General features: G+C 44.4%; 1 protein-coding gene across 5 annotated transcripts in view; it reads right to left on the reverse strand.

The window, feature by feature from the left end:
- The window catches only part of CFAP92 (cilia and flagella associated protein 92 (putative)), a 101,494-nt gene that overhangs the window by 31,485 nt on the left and 51,757 nt on the right, over nt 1–18,252 (reverse strand). For 4 of the 5 annotated variants that reach the window (XM_075939716.2, XM_075939717.2, XM_089781359.1 and 1 more), the window contains 3 exons: nt 16,635–16,790; nt 12,411–12,595; nt 8,916–9,823 (listed from right to left, as the gene is read on the reverse strand). In XM_075939716.2, coding sequence (XP_075795831.2) covers nt 8,916–9,823; nt 12,411–12,595; nt 16,635–16,790 — 1,249 coding nt within the window. The remainder of the gene's footprint in view (nt 1–8,915; nt 9,824–12,410; nt 12,596–16,634; nt 16,791–18,252) is intronic. The other variant, XM_089781358.1, reaches the window with a different exon arrangement.

The raw sequence follows: 18,252 nt of genomic DNA on the forward strand, positions 1-18,252 counted from the left end.
AATAGAGATGCCCTAGTCAGGAGGAGAGAATAGAAGTATAGATCAGAGAAGATGAGACACAATCAAATGAAAAAGCATCTAACACATCAGGAAATGGCAGACAGATAAATAGTGACAAGTTATTGAAGTGCTTTTACATAAATGCTAAAAGTCTAAATAGTGAAATGGGTGAACTAGAGTGCCTAGTTTTAAAGGAGGATATTGATATAACAGGCATCACAGAAACTTGGTAGAATGAGGACAATCAATGGGGCACAGTCATACCAGGGTACAAAATATATTGTAAGGACAGAACAGGTCAAGCTGGTGGGGGAGTGACACTATATGTGAAAGAAAATGTAGAATCAAATGAAGTAATGAACCAAAATGTTCCATAGAATCTCTATGGATAGTAATTCCATGCTCCAATAATAAGAATATAGCAGTAGGGATATATTATCGACCACCTGATCAGAACAGTGATAGTGACTATGAAATGCTAAGGGAGATGAGAGAGGCTATCAAAGTAAAAAACTCAATAATAGTGGGGGAATTTTAACTATCCCCCTATTGACTGGATACATGTCATCTCAGGACAGGATGCAGAGATAAAAATTTTTGAAACTTTTAAATGACTACTTCTTGGAGCAGCTGGTTCTGGAACCTACAAGGGAAGAGGCTATTCTTGATTTAGTCCTAAGTGGAGTTCAAGAGGCAAATATAACTGGACCGCTTAGAAATAGTGACCTTAATACAATAAAATTTAACATCCCTGAAGTAGGAAAAACACCTCAGCAACCCAACACTGTAGAATTTATTTTCAGAAAGGGGAACTATACAAAAATGAGGACGTTGGTTAAACAGAAAGTAAAAGGGTCAGTGACAAAAGTAAAATCTCTGCAAGCTTCATGGACATTTTTCGAAGATACCATAATAGAGGCTCAACTTGAATGTATACCCCCAAATTAAAAAACACAGAGAACCAACAAAGTGCCACTGTAGCTTAACAACCAGGTAAAAGAAGCAGTGACAGATAAAAAGACATCATTTAAAAAGTGGAAGTCAAATCCTAGTGAGGAAAACAGAAAGGACCATAAACTTTGTCACATAGAGGCTTTGTCTATACTGCAGGGTTTTTGCACAAGAAGCTTTTTGCGGAAGATCCTTCTTGAGCAAAAGCACGTCCACACCTCAAAAGCGCACTGCAAAAGCAAGAGAGCACCCACACTGTGTAAGAAACCCCTGCAGAGCGTCCACACACGTCTTTTTGCGCAAGAGCTGTAGCGCAAAAAGGAGTTATTCCTCATGGGGAGAGGAATAACTCTACAGGCAAAAGCCCTTTGTCCTGTGGATTTACTGTATTTTTTTTTTCACAAAAACGCACTTGAGGTGTGGATGCTCTTCCAGTTATTGCGCAATAACAGCTGTTTTGTGCAAAAACCTTGTAGTGTAGACATAGCTTAAGGCTGCTTCTACACTGGCTGCTTGAATTTCCGCAAGAACACTGACTTCCTACTGTCTGAAATCAGCGCTTCTTGCGGAAATACTATGCTGCTCCCATTCGGGCAAAAGTCCTTTTGCGCAAACCTTTTGCGCAAAAGAGCCAGTGTAGACAGCTCAGATTTGTTTTGAGCAATAAAGCCCCAATCGAAAAAATGGTGATCGGGGCATTTTTTCAACAAAAGTGCATCTAGATTGGCACGGATGCTTTTCCGCAAAAAGTGCTTTTGTGGAAAAGCGTCCGTGCCAATCTAGACGCTCTTTTCCGCAAATGCTTTTAACAGGCAGGAGGGGAGGTGTCCATGGGAGGGGGACAGAGTGAAGCTGGGAGGGGAGAGGGGAAGGGCATTGGGGGCTAGAGGGGGGATGGGGAGGTGCTGGGAGAAGGCTTGAAAGAAGGGGTGGGCTTGAGAAAGATGGGGATGGAGCAAGTCATGTGTGAGGGCACAGGGGTATGAGGGGAACGGGGGCAGAGGGTGGTGAGAGGGTGGGCATCAGGGAAAAAGAGGGCAAAGGAGGTAGGGGCAGTGAGGGAAGGGGGAGGCAACAGGAGGGTGCAGGGCTAAGGGAAGGTGCAGGTGCCAGGGGATTCTGGGGGTGAAGCAGAAGGGCAGACACCTGCAGGGGAGGGACCAGCACCAGAGGAGAGACGCAGGGCAGGTGTGTAGAAGGAGGTGTTAGAGGGGATGAGGAGGGGTAGCTCACATGATCAGAGTGGGACTACTGGAGGAGTGGGCACAGGGAGGAGAGAAGGGCTGGTGGAAGGGGGCAGGTCACAGGAGGGCTGAGGGCAGTGAGAAGGGCAGGAGTCAGGACAGCAGAGGAGGGTGAGGAGTTGGGAGGCAGCAGGCAGGGAAGCTGATGGAGCAAGGGGAGGAGACATGGCAGCAGAGAGAAAAGGTAAAGGTTTTAAAATATTTATTAATAACTTGAATGCCACAGTGGCACATCCAAACAAGCCACATGAACTCAGTACTGGTGCACAACACAAAATTCATTTTGCTCAAGCGAGGAAACTCTTAGGCTATGTCTACACTGGCGGTTTCTTGCGCAAGAGTTCTTGTGCAAGAACACGTCCACACTGCCATGTGCGAGCTGTGCTTTTGCACAAGAGCACCTATGGCAGTGTGGACACTCTCTTTCCCGAGAAAGTGCTGATGGCCATTTTAGCCATAGGGCTTTCTTGCGCAAGGAATTCATGTTGCCTGTCTACTACACTGGCCTCTTGCGCAAGAACAGTTGCGCAAAATGGCTTATTCCTGAGCAGGACCATCAGAGTTGTGGTGCAAGACACCCTGATTTCATACATTAGAACATCAGTTTATTTGCGCAAGAACACGTGGCCAGTGTAGACAGGCAGCAAGTTTCTGTGCAACAGTGGCCGCTTTGGCACAAGATCGCGCCAGCGTAGACACAGCCAAGGGGAGGGAGGGAGGCAGGGACAGGGAATCAGCGCTGGCTCAGCAGGTCTGCATGGTTTGGGGGAAGGTTCAGGGAAATTGAGCTCAGCTGGGTTGCAGAGTGGGGAGGTTTGGGGAGCTGGGCTGGGCTGCGGGGTGGGGGGGGTGTGGAGCTCAGGGCTCAGTTTAGCTGCAGGAGGAGGGAGGTCCTGGGGCTAGACTCGGGGGGGGGCAGGTGCAGGGGCTCGGCGCTTGGCTCAGCAGTTTTGCGGGGCTAGCGGGAGGTGCAGGGAACCAGTGCAGGGCTCAGCTGGGCTGAGGTGGATGGGGGAGGGCATATGGAACAGATGGGCAGCTCAGCTGGGCTGTGAGGGGCTGCAGGGAGCCAGCATGGGTGGGCAGATCAGTTGGGTTGCAGGGGATAGAGGTGCAAAGAAGCCAGGGGGAGGGGGGGGACGACGACCAGGAGCCCTGAAATGACCTCCCCTGGTCCAAAAAAGCCCTTATCTGGGACCAGTCAGGTCCAGAGTGTACCAGTTCAGAGAGGTCCAACTCCTTCTTGCACCCTCCCTTGTAGCCAGACACCCTACCCCCCAATCTGCTCCTGCTTCCTCCCGCTGGACAGACACCCTACATCCAGCCTATTTCTGCACCCTACCTACCACCCAGACAGTGCCCCCTTCCGCCTCCCAGATCCTGCACCCCATCCCTATCCCACTCCTTGGCAGCCCTGCCATCCACCCTAGCACCTGGCCCGAGCACCCTGCCTCACACCCCAGGACTCAGCACCATCCTGGCTCCGGCCCCGGTCCCAGCACCCTGCTATCCACGCTAGCACCCAGCAGCACCCTGTTCCTTGTCCCAGAACCCTGCCAGTCACCCTAGTGCCCAGCAGGACCATGTCCCTGACCCCAGCACCCTGTCACTTGCCTGCCCCAGCACCCCGCCACCGAAGCCAGCATCCTTCCACCCAGCAGCACCCTCTCCCCAGCCCCAGCACCCACTTTCACTCTGTCCCCTGCTTCCACCAGCACATTTGGGACCACATTAGTGAGGCTTGGGGTTTTTTGGAGGGTTGTTGGGGTTTTTTTGCATCACACTTTTCTGTGGGTCAGTGACCCTTGACTCAAAACAGGTTCCTCACCCCTCTCAAATAAAGACAATGCTAAAATCTTTTGAGTTTGACATAATATTTTATTTAAAAATGAAGCCTGGCCAACAAGCCCCCAATTGGGACCAAACCCCCATCTCACTGCAGCATCATAACACTCCTGCACCACCTGACCCCAATTCTGAACCTATCATACACTGGAACCCCCATCCTGAGCCTCTTACATCCCCAAACTCCTGCATCCCCACATCCTCAGTCTTCTGCCACCACACTCCTGCACCGTCCATACATCACAAATCTGTGTCCTGAGCCCATCATACTCACAACCTTCTTGCCCTGAGTCCCTCACATATCCAGCCCAAACTCCAGAACCCTCACATCCACAAGCCCATGGCTTGCTCAGCACCCCAACCTTCCACCTGAACCCAGCACTCCCGAGCCTGGAGCTCCCTCCCCGAGCTGTGCTGGTTCTGCACTACTCTGTGCTGGTTCTGCACTACTCTGCCTGAAAGCAGCTGGCATATACAGCAACGGCTCCATGTGCTGCCCCACATCTACAGGCACTGACCCCAAAACTTCTATTGACCATGGTTCTCTGTTACTGATCAATGGGAGCTGCAGGTGTCCACTAGAAAGACCCCCTGCTCTGCCTTTTTCAGGGGCTGTAGGGACATGTCAGCCACCTCCAGGAGCACAATTCCCACAGGGATAATGACTCCAGATACGACAGGTTCGGCATTTTAGCACTCACTACTCAAAGAATTACATTTAAGCATAGAGAGAAATGAAAATTATGAAATGCACAGACCAGTCAAAAATGAAAAATAACCAATTTGCAAGCAGTAAAAGTAGTAACAAGCATGTTGGGTCAGGATGTGAGAGGGAAGGACAGCACGTGCTTATGACACACACACACACACACACACACACACACACACACACACACACACACACACACACTGTGTGAGAGTGACAGAGATTTGCATTGCCAAGCTCTCTCCATCCCATTCTCTCTGTGGAGAAAGGGTACAGGAGAGGTGGGAGGAGGGACACTCTAACATCAGCACCCCCCTTCTCTCTCCCACACCCTTCACAACAAGCAGGAGCAGCTCCAAGGCAGAGGACAGGAGCAGCATGACAGTGGATGGAAGACCAACTGAAGTGCCAGCACTTGAGAGCTCCCCAGCCAAGCCAGTCAGGATCCCCTGTCAGAGGCTCCAACATCTTCTGATAGATCCCAATATACTGGTTAGTGACCACTGTTGTAGGTTAAACCTGTTGCCATTTTGCAACCTTATGCCATGGGGTTTTAAAAGAACAGTAACAAAAAATGTGCAAAAAACTGCCACTACTTATTACTAAAAAAAAAAATCTATATTTAACTGTGCTATATAAGGAACTTTACCAGAGTTACAAATCTACCTTTATTATAACCACAAAACAGTACAAATATCAAAAAATAAAGACAGAAATTTACTTGATCACAATAAAAAGCAATTTTTACTGAAATAAATAATTTTAACAATTTGAAGGGAACATGTATGCAAAGAAAGAAAAATAAATTAGGAAAGAAGCAATTAACAATGATGTTTCTGTATTGCTTCAATGCTTAAAAAAATCAACTATTTTTAAATCTAGAAATCTGAGACACACAATCACTATAAATCCTGTAGGAGTTACATAAGTGAAAGGGAAGCCTTTTAGAAAAGATTATAAATTGTACATGGAGTATGTCTCTTTCCAATAAGTCAATGACCCCATTCATTCAGTGAAATTTGTGTGGGTTTTAGCTCAGAAAGTAACCTGAACTCTCCCTGCAACCTCCTGAATATCCCCAGGTTTTAAAGTATCAGAAAGTCACTATTCCACTACAGGTTGTACCAATACACTAGCCATTAATACAATACAGTGTCTGTCTGATTTGTCCAGGAATTCAAAGCAAAAAATACACCCTTAACCCTCAGCCCCCAAGGGAAAGAATTCTATGGGCTCCATCCTGGATTAAAGTCAATGGGTCACATGAGCAAAGATAATTCATATGAGTAAGACTGGTTCAGGCCTTTGAAAGATGGAATAGGGAAGCAGAAACAGGCTCCAGAACATTTTTTTTAACTTCTAGAACACTAGCTCTAATCTAAACCAAACTGAAACTGACCTCAAATTACCACCATTTGTTGACCCACATGAGACCATAAAGCTCTTAATAGTCTACTTCCCAGTGCACAAACTGGAACATTCTTCAGTTTCTTGGCTTATACTAAATACACTTAATCCCCATTCTCAGCCTCAGCAAACAGAAAACAAAAACAAAATGTCTTAGTAGACAGCAGAGGCCACCGCCTGAATAGACACAGGGACTGACCAGCCTGCTATCCTACTTTGAGTTCAGGTAGAAATAATACCAAATTCAAAGGTCACCTCAGAAAATTCTCATTGCAAATTCTGGAACTTTAATAGGAAAAAATATGAAAAACATGAACACAGAAACATTTGTTTAGAATTATGTATTAGGAGATATTCTGGGTAATCTGAGCTTTTGAAATTTAATGTTATAAGAGTAGGAAGACAGAAAATGACTGAAACATTTTAGTATGAGGGCCATTACTTTAACATACAGAAGTAAGCCTCAGATTTCAAGTCAAATGCTTTTGATTGATTTCTAGCATCAGAAAGTCATTATATTGCTTGAGTTTCCCTTTAGATTATAAGGATGAGAAATAAGTGGCCTGTCGGCGGGACATGACTGCAGGTATGACGCTTTTAGCTCTCCTTGGATATGGTTCGAGGTTCCCGGCCAATAGGAGCTGTGGGAAGTAGTGTCTCAGTCTGTAGTATTTCCCGCAGCTCCCATTAACCAGGAATGGTGAACTGCAGCCAGTGGCTCCGAAGCTGTACCTGCGGATGCACAGGTGAATGAAGTAGCTTCCATCTTATGAACTGTGTCCATCCTGCAGGCTGCTTATTGCCACCTGTGCTTTAGAAAGAGCCAAAATTCTATAGTCGACAGGAAAAGAAAAATTTGGCACAAATACTAAATTCCACTGGAAAAGATTTGCAATGCATTAAAATGATGAATTTTAAGAGAGCTGTCAATACCAATGTTTTTACAGGCAGTTTATCTATCTTGAAAAGAATGAAGCACCTGACTGACAGGTGCCAAACCAGATAATTTGTCGGACCATTGGAGGTCAATATTGTCTAGTAGCATTAGCGATGCTACCACTGATTACTGGGGTATTGGAAGACATTTAGGGATAAATTAGAGCTAAATAACAACACAGAACACTGAGAGCCAGGAGTGGTGGCTGTAAACAAACTTTACAGGATCATGGGAAATTTGGCCGTACCCATGATATGTGGACATCTGGCTAACTAAAATCATGCCGGACCATAGAGGTTGCCTGACCAGAGAGTCCTTTCTTTCTGGAGTGAAACAGGGAACATATGTTCACACTGACAAATCCCCTGACTTTATAAATCTTTGAGAGAGAAAATGATACACGGTATTTTCAAACACAAGAATTCCCCCCAAAATACATTTTTAATTACTGTGTAAGATGAATAAATGGTTTAATCAGTTATTTGTATCCCTTGACTCATGGAAACTGTAGAAAAGTGAAGCACATTTAAAAGAAAATGCTGACGTAAGAGCTGCAAGATAATTAAAATGACATATAAATGTTCAGATTTACCATATATTTGCACAGATATTGGATAAAATTTTCAGAAGGGCTTAAGTGACTCAGGAGTCTAAGTACCATTTTCAAAGATGATTAGGCCCTTGACTCAGTATGGATGCAGAATGTAAGAGCTCATTGTGAGAAACAGTAACCAAAACAATTGTTTTTTTCATCTACATTTGAAGTTCATTACAATATTTCACCTGCCTGTGTTATATGTTTATCATGCTGGCCAACTGCCAAGAAGCCTAACCACATTCAAGGGTTCTTGACATAATTTTAAATATTTTTCCTCATACTACTTCACTTACACTAATCGATAGCTGCCATTGTAATAGTTTGATGATGTGATTTGATACATAGGAAATGCAGTTCAGCATCTCAATCAGAGATGGACTCAAACTAAACGAGATCCAAACACTCTCAAAACTTAGGAAAGGTTGGGTCTCAGTCAGAACTTTGAGCTCAGGCCATGTCTAACCTGAATGTGGAAGACAGGCAGGAAAATGGAAAATTGAAGGGTATTATTTAGAATTTTACTGCCCAACATAGAGTGGTTTATACTGCCTACATAGTAGCTTAAAGTGCTGTGTGGTAAATTTATAGTATTCTAATGACAGCCCTCTTGGTGTTGAAGCTACATCTAAACTGCAGAGTTTTTGCGCAAAAACTTGCAGAGCATCCACACTACAAGTGCATTTTTGTGCAAGAAAAAGTACAGCAGATCATCAGAAGACAGGGCTTTCTGCGCACACGTTGTTCCTCTTTCTATGAGGAATAAGCCTTTTTGCGCAAGAGCTTTTGCGTAAAAAGGCGTGTGTGGACGGACAAAGTACAGGTGCTCTGAGGGCCATTCTGTGAATGGGAATCAGAGCTTTCTTGCACAAGAGCATCCATGGCAGTGTGGACACTCTCTTGCACAAAAGCGCATCTCTTGCGCAAAAGCACATGGCAGTGTGGACATGCTCTTGTGCAAGAACTTTTTGTGGAAGATCTCTGCAAAAAGTTCTTGCGCAAGAAGCTTGCAATGTAGACGTAGCCCGAGAGATTATCAAATTGCTGATAAAGATGTAAAGGTCACTCTTCAAACTTTGATGCAGACATTGGGTCAAATTCATATTTTGTATAACTCTAGTAACAGCACTCAGGATGAAAAATCAAACAAACAAAAAAGAAATCAGCACTATTCGTTTAAACTTGTAAATCTTGAGGGAAATAACTACTGAAAACAAGAAACTCTCTTACTTATCAAAGTGCTGTTCCCACAGTCTCTTGATTGCTTTGTCCTTTAAGCCTTCCAAGACTAAAAGGTGAATTGTACCATCCAGAATATGAAAGCCAGTAATGATATCCAGTTCAGAAATTTCCTTGGTTGTGGTTTTCAGTTTGAAAGTAGCAAGAGCCTTCTGAATTACTTGTAGCGGATAAGAATCCAATTGGAGTGCTTCAGCATTAATTTCTGTAATCTCTTGCATCAAATCATGTAAGCAAGATGCATTATTGTAGTCAAAAATATAAATAATGCAGCCATATGGGCAATCTGAAATTTCAGTATCAGCAGTTTCTGCTTGCAGATCTAGCGGCGTTGCTATTTCAACTCTTAATTTCAGGACTGAGTTGGATTCTAGATAATGTCCCATAGGCAGTGGAGAAGTCTGAGAGCCAGCCATTGATCCCAATATTCCTGTATTTTTTTCAGTCTTATTATCCTTCTGGTAGACAGTGGGATCTGGAACTGAACAGCTATGAATGGGCACAGTGATATTCAAGTACTTTTCACCTAGCAGTAGGTCAGTTAGACTGACTTTAGCAACCCCATAGGGATGCCACAAATTGTCCTTTTCTGTAAATGGATTGTAGGCTGTGTGTTTGCAAGAGAGAAGACCCACATTACTCAACTTCCCATCATCTTGTTCATCACCAAACAAAGAGGCTTTTTTAATGTCCTCTGCCATTTTTCTGTCCCGGTCATGAACCTCAATCTCCAAAGGTGGCCCTCTAAAATACTCACGCAGTTTCTCAGGATTGATTGTCCCTGTTAGAATCACATTGACATCCTTAAAATAGATGTGGGTTCCATGGGTTTGCCCGTGTGTTTGATGAAAAGGGAGGTTGTGAAATCGGTATCTGCAGTATGTGGGAACGCAGGTCGCCTGCAGAAAATCCAGGGAACAAAGTGAAATACCTGTAGGACTAACTTTTCCCTTCCCTTTGACTTCCAGCATACATCTTCTTAATAAGGGGTAAAGTTCCTTTTGCATACAGTCAGCACATCACTCCTTCAGTCACCTGATAGGGAGCTAATAGTGGAAGGGGGACTTTTACATAACACAATCGACACTAAAAGCCATATTCTTAAACAGTAGAAATTTGCTTCTTAAGGGTAAGGTCCCTTGAGAGGCAAACTGATATCATGGATCAATGTCCACTATCAGGAAGTGGCTGCATCTACACTCGCAAAGAGAACCATGAGGGAAGAGAAAAAATGGCATGGAAGGGGCAGGAGTAATTTGTGATGATTTCCTGGCTTCATACAGACATGTTGTTTTACTATCTGTAAAATGGGATCATGTGCTTTGTGCTCGAAAGATCTATCGCAGAGGTAGGCTCTATCATCAGTATAATGCTCCTGTGTAAACCTGGCACCGGAAAAAGACTGAAATACCCTCTATCCTCAAAAGCAGTGACTGTCCCCATGCCAATGCAATGGGCTTGATTAGAATACACTAATGTGTGTCAGGCCTGGTGGACTTTGCTAGGCCCTGGGCAATATGGGGGAGGTTCAGTTCTAGGCTCCCCGAAAGAGGTGGGGCCTTGTGCAGAAGGGACAGGACTAAGAGCCAGCCACCCCCAGCCAGCTGTCAGTGCTGCCGGGACCATGCCATGTGGGGCTTCTGCAGTGATTTACAAAGGCTGGGACTCTAGCCACCACTGCTCGCTCCCCTCTTGGTTCACTGGAGCCTTATTAACCTTCAGCTTCACTGAAACATACATTTTTATTCTCAGGCCACTACAGAAGGAACAGGCTGGGCACTGGAGTGGTTTATACTGTTTAGTACTGCTTTGTGTGTTTTACCCGTGGGATACACACCCAGAACACTGGATAGGTTCTCAGATCTACATTAAAAGACAAAATCACATTCATCCACACAGACAGCACAAGCAAGGACTTTGTAGGCTTCCCCTCACCACCCTTTTAATGTATCTTGTTGGCTTGAAGAATTAGAGTAATTTACTCTTGTTGGCACTTTATTTCTTAACATCTCTGCTGAGTCTCTTTTACACAAGTGTCAATTAGCACCATGCTGGTATGTGGAATGAACACTTTGCTGAGGACTGCCATGATATCATTACACCTGGAACTTGAGCTTGTCACCAAATACACCACCATATTTGATAGGGAAGGAGGAAGAAAACGGTCACAATCTGCTGTGCTACCGGGACCCCTTAAAAACCTTCAGGCACACCTTCTTGGTTCACTTCCAGCATCAAATGTGTTGCAGTCAGTACCTGGGTTTTCCCTGTTATTTTCCAAAGATGTAGAGCCAGCTGATAGGAATTCATGCACTGACTGCATTATGAAATTCCACCATGGATTCAATGTGACTTTACTAAGTTTGGTAAGAGTAGGTAAGCTCCAGAATCGGCTTCCAAGGGAGGCTGTGGTATACCCATCACTGGAGGTTTTTAAGAACAGGCTGGACAAATGCAAATCTGAGATTATCTTGCTTTGCTTGGTGTTGCCTCTGCACAGAAGACTAGACTTGAGGATCTCTGAAGATCCTTTCCAGCCCTCCACTTATGACACAAGGTTATTAAACTACTCTTTGGCCAACATTTCCTAAGGTGACTACAGATTTTGGGGACCAAATTAAGACAACCTGTCACTGTTTTTCAAAAGTGCTGAGTTCCTATAATTCCAACAGAAAACAATGGGAATTGTAGGTGCTCAGCATTTCTGAAACATTACGCTCACAGTTTCTCAAGATGTGCACACAACAAAGGAAGCACCCAAAATTAGAGCCTGCTTCTAAAATTTAGTATTTAAGATTAACTGAGCAGTAAAATTTTACTCCTTTCAAACTGCATTATCAACAGTTTCATTATAGTCAACTAAAGGGCTTTCTCTTTTGAAAAATAATCATTCATAAAGGCAAAAAAAATTAAACGAAAAGTGTTTTATCCCATAGCTTATTTAATAAAATCTATACAAAGCTCTACCTTTCTTCACAGAAGGAAAGGACTAGAACTTATGGGCTATATCCCTTATCAATGGTGAACTGGACTTCTTTTATTTTATTTAGTTCTGCTAAGAAATGAAACATGCTACAATTCCTCTAGTTAAATAAATTCTCAATACAGGAAAATCCTCTCCATTGAGCACTGATTTATCAAACTATTTGAATCAAACAGTTTCCCCTGACTGTCCAAAAAATCAGAAGGGAAAAGAACTGCTTAGGAACCAACGCATGATATTAAGTATAAAGCTACAGTGCATACATTTTGGTTTATGAAACAAGATTGTTTTTTGCCAGTATATAATGCAGTGGAAGGAGATAATTGGCCACATGTTCCCTTCAGGAAGTCCGTGTCTTATGCATATTCTGCAAATGTTGCGAGGTACAATCTAGCGAATAGGGAACATTCCTGCTCATAGGTGTATTCCATATTTTAAAGGACATGACCTCAGGTTAAACTGACAAAATAGAATCCTATAGAAAGAGCAGCGTTCTCCATTACCTGCAGCACTTCAAGTGGGACAGGAGTTGTCGGGAGGCATGTAGCAGAATGAATCCTAATAATCAATGGATTCAATTCACTTATCTGTCTCTCAGACATAAGAGGCTCTTCTGCAGTGAAAGTTACATATGCATCTAAAATCTTAGAAGATTTCTCTTGTAGTCGACTAATCACTAACGTTTCTCCTGTGAAACAATATGAAATTAAATATTAAATCTTTAGAAAACAGTCAAAGAAAGACTAATTAATACCACAGTTTCAGTTAGTAACATATGCTGACACTGGAGCAGCACTGAAGCTGAAATATAGAAGTATTTTCAATTGTTCTAAATATTATAATTATTTATAATTTGTATGGTAGAACCTCAGTGTTAGGAGCACTAGAGATACAAACTGTCCAGCCAACCACACACCTCCTTTGGAACTGAAAGTATGCACTCAGACAAAAAACAAAGCCAAATACAGGACAGCACTGTGTTAAATGTACACTATTAAAAAGAGAAAGGGAAAGTTAAAAAAAAGATTTGACATGTAAATAAACTTTCTGTGCTCATTTCATTTAAATTAAGATGGTTGCAAGTAGCATTGTTCTTCTGCATAAGACAGTTTCAAAGATGCATTAAGTTAATGTTCAGCTGCAAATTTTTGAAAGACCAACCACCCATATTTTGTTTAGTGTAACAGACCTCTATTCCCAAAGTATTTATAACTCTGAGGTTCTACTATGTTACAGTAGAAACTAAAGGCCCCAATGATGTCAGGGTTTCATTGTGCTAGAAGACTTACAAATTAACTATGTACTATAAATATATCAGTGCTATTTTAATAGTTGTTAAAAGGTTTTTAACAAAAGGTTAGACATTTGGTTACACATAGATAAATGCCTTTAAAAAGAGAGAGCAGCTATTTCATGAGCTTTCTTTATTTCACCGTACTATATTTCAACATATATGTCACAAATCTCTTTTAACTACTTTCACTGTTTCAGAATCAACTCTACGGAGCCAGGAGTAGATATATTTCGCTAGTAACAGTAACTGTCTACATATGGGCAGCTAAAAAGTTGCAAGCATATCATCCCATAAATGTTATTAATGAAACAGTAATGTCAAGTTCATAAATAAGGACTTTCACATGAGTATGACCAGCAGGCAAACTTAAAAGCAATGAACAGTCTGATAGCACTTTAAAGACTAACAAAACATGGAGATGGTATCATGAGCTTTCGTGCGCACAGCCCAAGGATTTAGGTTGACTAGCTAAAATTGCTCAGAATCTTTACTAGAGCTACCCCGCCCCCCCAACTTTTCAGGCAAAATTTTCAACAGGCTTTCAGAAAATTCACCTGAAAAATTTCCAAACATATTCATTGGCACTGGCAAGTCATCCATTTGATACTCATATTTGTATATATTTGCTAACTTAAATGAGTTTAACATTTTTGTATGCCCCTTGAAAAACATGCAATCCCACTTCAAAATGTCTTAGTATGCTCTGGATCCTGTTTCTGCTTCCCCATTTCATCTTTCAAAGTCCTGAACCTGCCTTATTCATATGAGTAATCTTTGCTCATGTGCCCCATTGACTTTAATCCAGGATGGATTATAATTCCTGCACCTTGTACCCAAATTCACTCCCAGAGACCACACCCTGCACCTCACACCCAAATTTCCGCCCCTCCTCCTCCCCAAGCCTATACCCCTTCCATGGCCAAACTCCCTCCCAGAGCCAGAGCCACACAAATGTCAGGTGGACTATGTCCACATGGCTATAGGCTGCGCATGCATGGGGGCCCATTGACAGTTCTGCCCTGGGATTGCTGTCGGCAGGCCGATTCCTCAATTCCCATCTATACCCCTTTCCTCCCAGTCAGGCATTCCCTTTAGCTCAACAAACTCCCTCAATATTATAAACAAGGAAGATTTATTAACAAAAAATATAAACAAAACTGGACAAAGAGAATGAGCACAGCATACATGAAAACTAGGGAAAAGAATGTTAACCACAAACTTTAAGCCGAACCCCGACCTATAGCATGCAGAGAAACTAACCTCTCCACCTTCGAATAAACACTCCACCCAGCCGGTCCTGAACCAAACAGGATCCAATAAAGCGTAAATCTGCATTGCTAGAACCCTGCAGGAGTCTTTCAGAGAACACTGTGCCATAGGCAGAAATGTCAGGCTTCCCTTCAAGTCCAAAGCCCAACTAAACTTCCTAACCATTGGTCTTCTCCCCAGCCAGCTTGCATTCCAGAACCCAATGCTCCCCATGGGCATCTCCCATGGTAACTCCCTAAGGCTACGTCTACACTACAGGCTTCTTGCACAAGAAACTTTTTGCAGAAGAGATCTTCCACAAAAACTTCTTGAGCAATAGAGCATCCACCCTGCAAAAGTGCATTGAAAAAGCCATGTGCTTTTGCACAAGAGTGCCCAGACACATAGGATGCTTTCTCGCAAAAAAGGCTGCCGGGAACCACTTCAGGCAGGGCTTTAGGTCACCAGCTGCTTCAGAGGGCTGGTGGCGGAGCCTTGCAGAGACTCATGCTTAAAGGGACCTCTCTGGACAGCCATTTCTCTGCTGCTGCTGCCTGCTTGCGGACCTCTTTGAGGAACAGCAAAGCTTCAGCAGTGCCTGCTGTAGTTGCCCTGTGCTTTTGGGGGATGCCACGGCTTTGTGTGCCCTGCAGCCAGAGCTGCCTCTGGGCAGGCAACGGCCCCACACGGCCATGCTGCAGATTTTGCAGCATTTGCTGCCAGCTGCCTTCCTCTTCCTGGAGGACCTGAAACCCAAGCTCCTTCTGGGGACCCTCTCAGTGGTTGCAGCTGCTCCACTCTAGCAACCACACCCCACTCTACAGAGAAGGTCCTGGAGGCTGGAGACCAGCTCGGACTGGTGGTACCGGCTGGTCCTAGAGCGGTGGGACGACTAGCAGTGGGTGCGGAACTTTAGAATGCACAAGGCCACCTTCCTAGAGCTCTCTGCCTGGCTGGCACCCGCCATCCAGAGACGCGACACTCACCTTAGGCCCGCCATCCTCCTGCAGAAGCGGGTCGCAATCACCCTGTGGAAGCTCACCACTCCAGACAACTACCAGTCAGTGGGCAACCAGTTTGGGGTGAGGAAGTCCACTGTCGGGGCCCTCCTAATGGAAGTAAGGTGCTCCCGGGCTGCAGTCCCAGCATGGTGGGGAGGGGGAGAGTGTTGGATAAGAGGGACCCTTGGGAAAATGGGGCTGGGGACTGTAGGGGGTGGAGTGGGGGTGGGGAGAAAGCCTGTTTCCGGGGGACTTGTGCCATCTTACCCTCATACAGCCCTGCTGCTGGGGGGTGGGGTGGGAGTGGGCTCATAGGAGGGGGCTCCTGGAGGGTTTTGGGGGGGCCACAGGAGGGAAGGGGCACAGGCACCTCCCATGGGCTCAGTCACCCCGGGCACGTCTAAACTACAAAGTTTTTTCGAAAGAAAATCCCACGGAATTTGCATAACTTCTGATCACATTTTTGAAAGACTTTCGAAAATGAATATAGTTTAGACGAGTTTTTTAAAAAAAAACCAAAACCCTCCTCCTAAAAAAAGGAGATTTATGTGGTTCTTCTCCTTGACCCACAATTCCAGGAGGGTTGCAATCTCTGGGACAGACCATGTTGAGGTGCGCCTTTTCATCCCCCTGGGGGGGTCCTGGGACCCCTATGGCTGCTCCCTGGAAGAGCCAGGGAGATCTCGGGGGCTTGTGGCTCCGTCATGGGTGGCAATGGCAGTGGGAGAGAGAGCCGCGTGATGAAGGAACTGCTCTTAGGCTGGCTTCCTGCCACAAGGCTTGTCCAGGGTGCCTGCAGCTTTAAGAGGGGCCAGCAGACAGGAACTATAGAGTTCTGATTACCTTGGACGGAGTGGCCTCCAGGGCACCTGGTTTTTTTCCTGGAGGCCATTTCTTATGCAAAAACCCCTTTTCCCCATCCACACGCCTTTTTGCACAAGAGCTCTTGCGCAAAAAGGCATTCTTCCTCATAGAAAGAGGAATACCAATTGCACAAAAACCCCTCTGATCTTTCAATTCTCTTGTGCAAAAACGTGCTTGAAAGTGTGGATGCTCTGCGAGTTTTTGCACAGAAACTCTGTATTGCAGACATAGCCTAAGTCACGTCCAGCATGAATTTGGTTGCTTTGGAAGCCTGTATTTGTACATAGTGACCTGTCCCTCCTCCCCATACTGAACCATACCTGACAGGAGAGGCATAAGGTCCAGTTGCAAAGATGCTATGCCACACTTCTTTGTTAGTGCTGCAATCAGGGCCTCTGCATTGGACACTTTACAGCTGCTCTGCTTTTGTTCTTTAACAGCAGAGCCCCTTCTAGAAAAAGAACTTTTCTTTCTACCTGTTCATAGACGTGAGAAAGAATTCCTTTAAGATTAAACAAGGCAAAAAGTTACAAACATACTGGAATACGTAATGGGCCGGTGGGGGCCAGAATATAAGATTTCAAGAATGTATTATAAATGAGTTAGGCAATACACTTGAGAAATCACTTCTACAACCTATTTCTTACTAAATACCAACTCCTTCCCCCCAAAAAACTGTGTTAACAGAATGTTAAGATTTTAGAGTTAAGCATTTGAAAGTTTGAACATTAGTGTGGTTGCCTGTCTAACCTTAATTTGGCCTCCTGGTGTATATGCTTAATTATACAGACATTAATCAGATGATCTCATACTATTTTTTTCATAAGACATCTCCCTCATTCAATGCACATAATGGACTTCCCTAGTGGATAGTTAGGGTTGCAGAGAGAGAGAGAGACTGTCTATAGGAACAATTTAAAAACCAACAAATAGACTAGTAGCACCTTAAAGACTAACAAAACAGTTTGGTGTAGGGAAGTCCACAGTCAGAGCCCTCTTGATGGAGGTAAGGAGCTCTAGGGCTGCAGTCCATGCACAGCGGGCGGAGAGAGGGAGGAGGAAGGGAAGAGTGTTGGATAAGGGGGACCTTTGGGAGAGTGGGGCTGTATAATGCTTAACATGAATGGAGGGTGCACAGGATGTACTCGTGGTCTAAGTTCTTCCACCACAGGTTTGGAACCAGATCTGAATTATGTTTCATGCTTGCCCAAATATTTCTTGCACAACCTCTCTTTGTTTTGTGCCTCTTATGGCAGCTTTACTGCCCACTCTTGGCCATACATAGACACTTGGCCAGTGACATCAGCCAAGAATGAGAAGATGGTGCTCTGTGCCTGAGGGGTAGAGGACTGCACCCTGTGGCCTTTGGCAGCCAAAGACAGTGTAACAGACATGGAATGGCAAAAGGTGATTGCCTAATTTCAGAATGAGAATGGTAACTCTAGTGCCAACCTCATTTGTTTTATTTCTATAAGGTAAATCCCCCTTAGTCCGAACTCTGTGCCCGCGGCTACACGCGGCATGGAGTAGGTAGTTCAAATTAAAGATCCTAATTCGAACTACCATTACTCCTCGTGTAGGGAGTACTGGTATAGTGAAACCGTGCCTAGAACATTGGGAGTAACTTGGTACTGGTACAGAACCATTCTAATGACTAAAAATCACTGATGCAGGCATAGAACTGTCAATTAAGTATAGTATAGTTTGACTGGCAGGACATGTCCAAAAGAGGGGCATATACAATACATAATTAATTGGTAGATTTTACTAGATGAGCAAGTCTCGCTATGGCTATAAAAGTAAATGTAGAAAAGGTAATCGGTGGGAGGGATTGAGTAAAGGGTCCCCACTACCTTACTCGCTGCAACTAGAAGCTGTGCCTGTTCCTACCGACCGATGCATTGTGGACACCTCTGTGCATGGGGAAACAATGAGGCT

This window comes from Pelodiscus sinensis, chromosome 11 (genome assembly GCF_052426305.1).
Source record: "Pelodiscus sinensis isolate ZL-2025 chromosome 11, ASM5242630v1, whole genome shotgun sequence".
NCBI classification, from domain to species: domain Eukaryota; kingdom Metazoa; phylum Chordata; order Testudines; family Trionychidae; genus Pelodiscus; species Pelodiscus sinensis.